Source organism: Athene cunicularia, assembly GCF_003259725.1.
Source record: "Athene cunicularia isolate RWA chromosome 2 unlocalized genomic scaffold, athCun1 chr2_part1, whole genome shotgun sequence".
Classification (NCBI taxonomy): Eukaryota; Metazoa; Chordata; class Aves; order Strigiformes; family Strigidae; genus Athene; species Athene cunicularia.
In genome coordinates this window covers 153,408,284-153,412,459 of record NW_020799095.1, presented here as the reverse complement: position 1 = coordinate 153,412,459, position 4,176 = coordinate 153,408,284, and the positions used below count along the sequence as shown (strand labels likewise).

The window sequence follows — 4,176 nt, the reverse complement described above, 5'->3', positions numbered from 1 at the left end:
GTTTCACCATGGTTGCTCTTTCTTCTGCCATGAAAGTACAAGACGGACACAAAGAACCCATAGTGCTCTGCAGGCTTTTTGGAAGGTATTGGTTCTATGGACTTTGAAGTTAACATTAAGAATGTGCCAACTCTTGATTCACAGATAAAAGACTCTACAACTCGAATAGAGTTATAAAGCAGGCATGTTTACTCCGGCCAGGGTGCAAGGGGATTTCTCCACACAGCTTGCACACCCACTGCACATTTTACCAAAACTGATAGAGTGTAGATATCCATATTCATTGGGTTACATAACAGAAGATTAAAAAAAAGGCTCGGGGATTGAGAGGACAATCATGGTCATGGGCAAAAGGTACACTTGGTTGGGGAAGAAAAACATCAATTTTAATTTGAACATCACCACCAGTTAATAGACACAGTAGGAGAGTGTGAAATAAAACACCTTCCCCCACCCCTCCCTTCTTCCCGGGCTCAGCTTTGTTCACGATTTCTCTCCCTCCTGCCCTGCAGCGGCGCAGGGGGCAGCGATGGGGGCTGTGGGCAGTTCATGGTCTGTTGGCTCTGCCGCTCCTTCCTCCTCAGGGGGAGGATCCCTCACACCCCTCACACCCCTCACCCCCTCACACCCCTCACACCCCTCACACCCCTCACACTCCTCACACCCCTCACACTCCTCTTCTGCTCCAGCGGGGGTCCCTCCCACAGCACAGTCCTCCACCAACTTCTCCCACGTGGGTCCTTCCCTTCCACGGGTCCTGCCAGGACCCTGCTCCAGCCTGGCCTCCCACGGGGTCACAGCCTCCCTCGGGTTTGCCCCTGCTCCGGCATGGGGTCCCCCACAGGCTGCAGGTGGATTCTGCTCCCCCGGGGACCCCCATGGGCAGAGCTGCCTCACCACGGGCTGCCCCAGGGGCTGCAGGGGGATCCCTGCTCTGGCCCCTGGAGCACCTCCTGCCCCCCTTCACTGGCCTCAGTGGCTGCAGGGCTGTTTCTCTCAGATATTCTCATTCATCTCTTCTGACTGCTGCTGTGCAGGTTTTTTCTCCTTACACACATTATCCCAGAGGGGCTGCCCCTGTCACTGTTGGGCTCGGCCTTGGCTGCCGCTGGCTCCATCAGACTTGGGGAAGCTTCTGGCAGCTCCTCACCGAAGCCCCCCCTGTAGCCCCCCGGCTACCAAACCCTTGCCACGCAAACCCAATACACTGTAAGATGCCGGTGATGCTCCCGGGTGGGACAGAGGCGGGAGCCCTCCTGTAAGTCTCAGGTCTGAGGAGGAGCGCCAGGAGCAGGCAGGGAGGGATGGAGGCAGGTCTGGAGGCAGCACAGTCGCACACACCCAGGCACCGGCTGCACAACGCTCCGGCTGGGCTCTGACTTGCTGGGCAGGGTCTAGCGTCCCTGTGCCATTAACACACCCCTGCACGGCGACTTTGGGACTGGGGCCGAGAGAATTCTGGCCCAAGCCACAGAGGCAAAGCCAAGGGCCAGGAGGAGATTCACACCCTGCGTGTCTGACAGCAGGTGGCCAAAGCAGTGAGTAAACCAGAGGGGACGCAGCACACACACAGCCCTGTCCTGGAGGACGGGTGTTTCAGCTCTGCAGCACGGGGACCGGTGGCATTCACAAAGCTGGGAGGCTCAGCGGGGACTCTGCCGTGCTCCCTTTCCCTGGGGAAGGCGTGCAGGTGCTGGAGTCGCCCCCGGGACACAGGAGTGGCCCCCTGCCTGGAGATGCGCTTGTGGGCACCTTTCTTCTTCATTGGCCCTTCTCGGGGGGGACGGGGGCAGGTGAGCCCCGGGGCTGTGGGGCCCAGCTTGCCTCACATCAGAGGGTGCAGCCCCCTCGGGGGGGGCAGACACGGGGGTGCAGGCACAGGGTGCATCTGCAGTGTCGCCCTAAGCCCCTGGGGAAAGGCCTCTTGGAGTCAGCATTGGGTACAGCAGAGCTCAGCTCACTTAATCCATCTCCAAAAAGCCTTTGACGGTGCCGTAGAGAAGGTCATGAAGGAACTAAGCTGCTTCAGCGGTCTGTCACGTCCCGGGGACAGGCTGGGCGGGAGGGAGGGAAACGTAGGAGGGATTGCTCAGTCCTCGTGGGGAAGAGAGCGCCCTGCTCTCCGCTGAAGAGGGGACGGTCTGGGAGAGGGGCCGAGGCAAGGCACCAGCATTTCCATGAGATAAAACTGAGGAGCCATGTGGTGCCTGCGGGGAGGGGGGGGTGGCTCCGAGACCTGCGCGCGGCAGGAGGGGATGTTTGGGCCCAATTCACTGCAGGTGACGCTTGTGTGCGGCTTGGGCCACCCCGGCTGCCCCGAGCAGCCAAGGGAGACCCAGCCCATGTGGCCGGTGGCTGCTTTGTGGACACATCCGACCGCAGACATGTGCACGTGGTCAGAGGAGTTACGCTCTGGGCTCCGGCAAGCGTCCTGCTGCGCTCTGCTCCGCTGTAACGGGACCTGGGCTCCAGCTCAGCAGGAGGCGTCCACTGTGGGGAGATAAATCACAGCCTCTGTTCTGGCAAATGCAAAGTTATGCACCTCCGAGGGAAGCCGCCAACTACCAGTGCTTCAGAGGTGTCTAAACGAGCTGGGCCAGCTCCAGACAGTGGCCCAGTGCCGCGGGTACAGCTCGGAGGAGCGTCCTGCTCAGCTGTGGGTAGCGCGGGGACACCGAAGCAGAGCAACCCGGCGCTGCCTTGCGGGCGCCATCCGGGGTCTGCGCTGCACGGAGCCGGCTGCTGAGAGACAGGAGAGGGAGGGGATGGGCCTGCCCGGCCCTTTGCACCCCCTCGCACCCCGCTCCTGCCAAGGATGCAGCTCAGGACGGAGCTTTAGCTGGAAGAGCTGAACCTACAGTGAAGTGCAATTAGTGAAGTTGCAATTAAGAAGTGCAACGTAACACAGGCTGAAAACAGGTGTCAGGCAAGGAAGAGATTCTGAGAAGGGAGTCAGGAGAACAGAAACGGGTCTGGCGTCCACTTTCGCCCTGCGAACAGAGGGACCTCCTGCCCAGGTGTGTTCCCCAGAGCCAAACCGACCTTGGTGAGTCAGAGGGAAAACGTCGCTGTGTGCTGATCATCCAGTCAGGCGAGCACCCACGCAGGCAGGAATGTGCACCTGAAGCAGGACACGCAGGGAAGGGAGGGCAGGGGCAGGCAGCACCTCCTCCGCACAGGGGCACCGAGTCACGCACACCCCCACGGGGCCAGCGCTGGCCAGCGCACACTCGCACATGCCTGCATGTGTGCGGCTGCCCCAAGCACCTGCACAGTCTGTCCCTCGCGCACGCACACGCTCACATGGAGTCACCCACACGTGGAGTCCCGCAAGGGCACGTACAGCCACACGCACAGGCAGAGGCAGGGACACACGCGCAGGCCGACGGTGGCACCCCAGCGGTCACGGGTGACCCCCGAGTGCCGGCACAGCCACAGCAACCACCGCGCACCAGAACAACCCACCTGCCCGCCCTGGCTCTGCACGCGGGCGCCAGGCCAGCCTGTTCACCAGAGCGGTGGCCACGCTCTGATGGGACGCGGCTCATCCCACACCGGCATGGAAACAGACCCAAAGGTGGGACTGAGCCCAGTGCTGGGAGAGCCACGAGCTGCTGCTGGCCAGCACAAGCCCCCTGCCAGCCTGCGGCCTGTCGTGGCCAAAATAACGAGTCAGAGAGTTCTTTTTCCTTGATGCAGACAGGCAGCCGTTATTGATGTCCTTTCAGCTGGTTTATGTGTTTTCTTACCATGTGCACACCAGTTACAGCTTCTCTATTGGCTCTAGTGTCTTGTTCACGCCTCTAAGCTAATACACTGATTTGGCACTTTTCTTTTGTCCACGAGCACAGACTGAGTCACCGACTTCTTTTTCTGCTTTCTTATCTCCTTTTTTTCCTCTCAGTTGTTTACATTTCTCTCTCAAGGCAGAGCTGGGTCTCGTCAAGGTCAGAGCCACCTGCGGCCCAGCCAAGATCCGAGACCACAGCGGCCGACCGTGTGGCCCGAGGTCCTGTGCGGGCGCTGGCCACAGCGCGGACCGGCCCTCCCTGCTCCCCAGGAGCGTGAGAGGGTCCCAGCCCGGGGCTGCCTCGCCGGAGGGGCTGACAGCCCGCTGCACAGGCTGTGAAGGACCCGGCCGCCACCGCAGCCCCGCTCCGTGGCGGCGCAGCCACA

At 61.0% G+C, this 4,176-nt stretch overlaps 1 protein-coding gene across 1 annotated transcript in view; it reads left to right on the top strand.

Moving 5' to 3' along the window:
• EPPK1 (epiplakin 1) overlaps positions 1 to 4,176 on the top strand; it is a 27,618-nt gene that overhangs the window by 17,421 nt on the left and 6,021 nt on the right. The window contains exon 5 of the mRNA XM_026841536.1: positions 3,927 to 4,064. Within this exon, the coding sequence (XP_026697337.1) occupies positions 3,927 to 4,064 (138 nt within the window). The remainder of the gene's footprint in view (positions 1 to 3,926; positions 4,065 to 4,176) is intronic.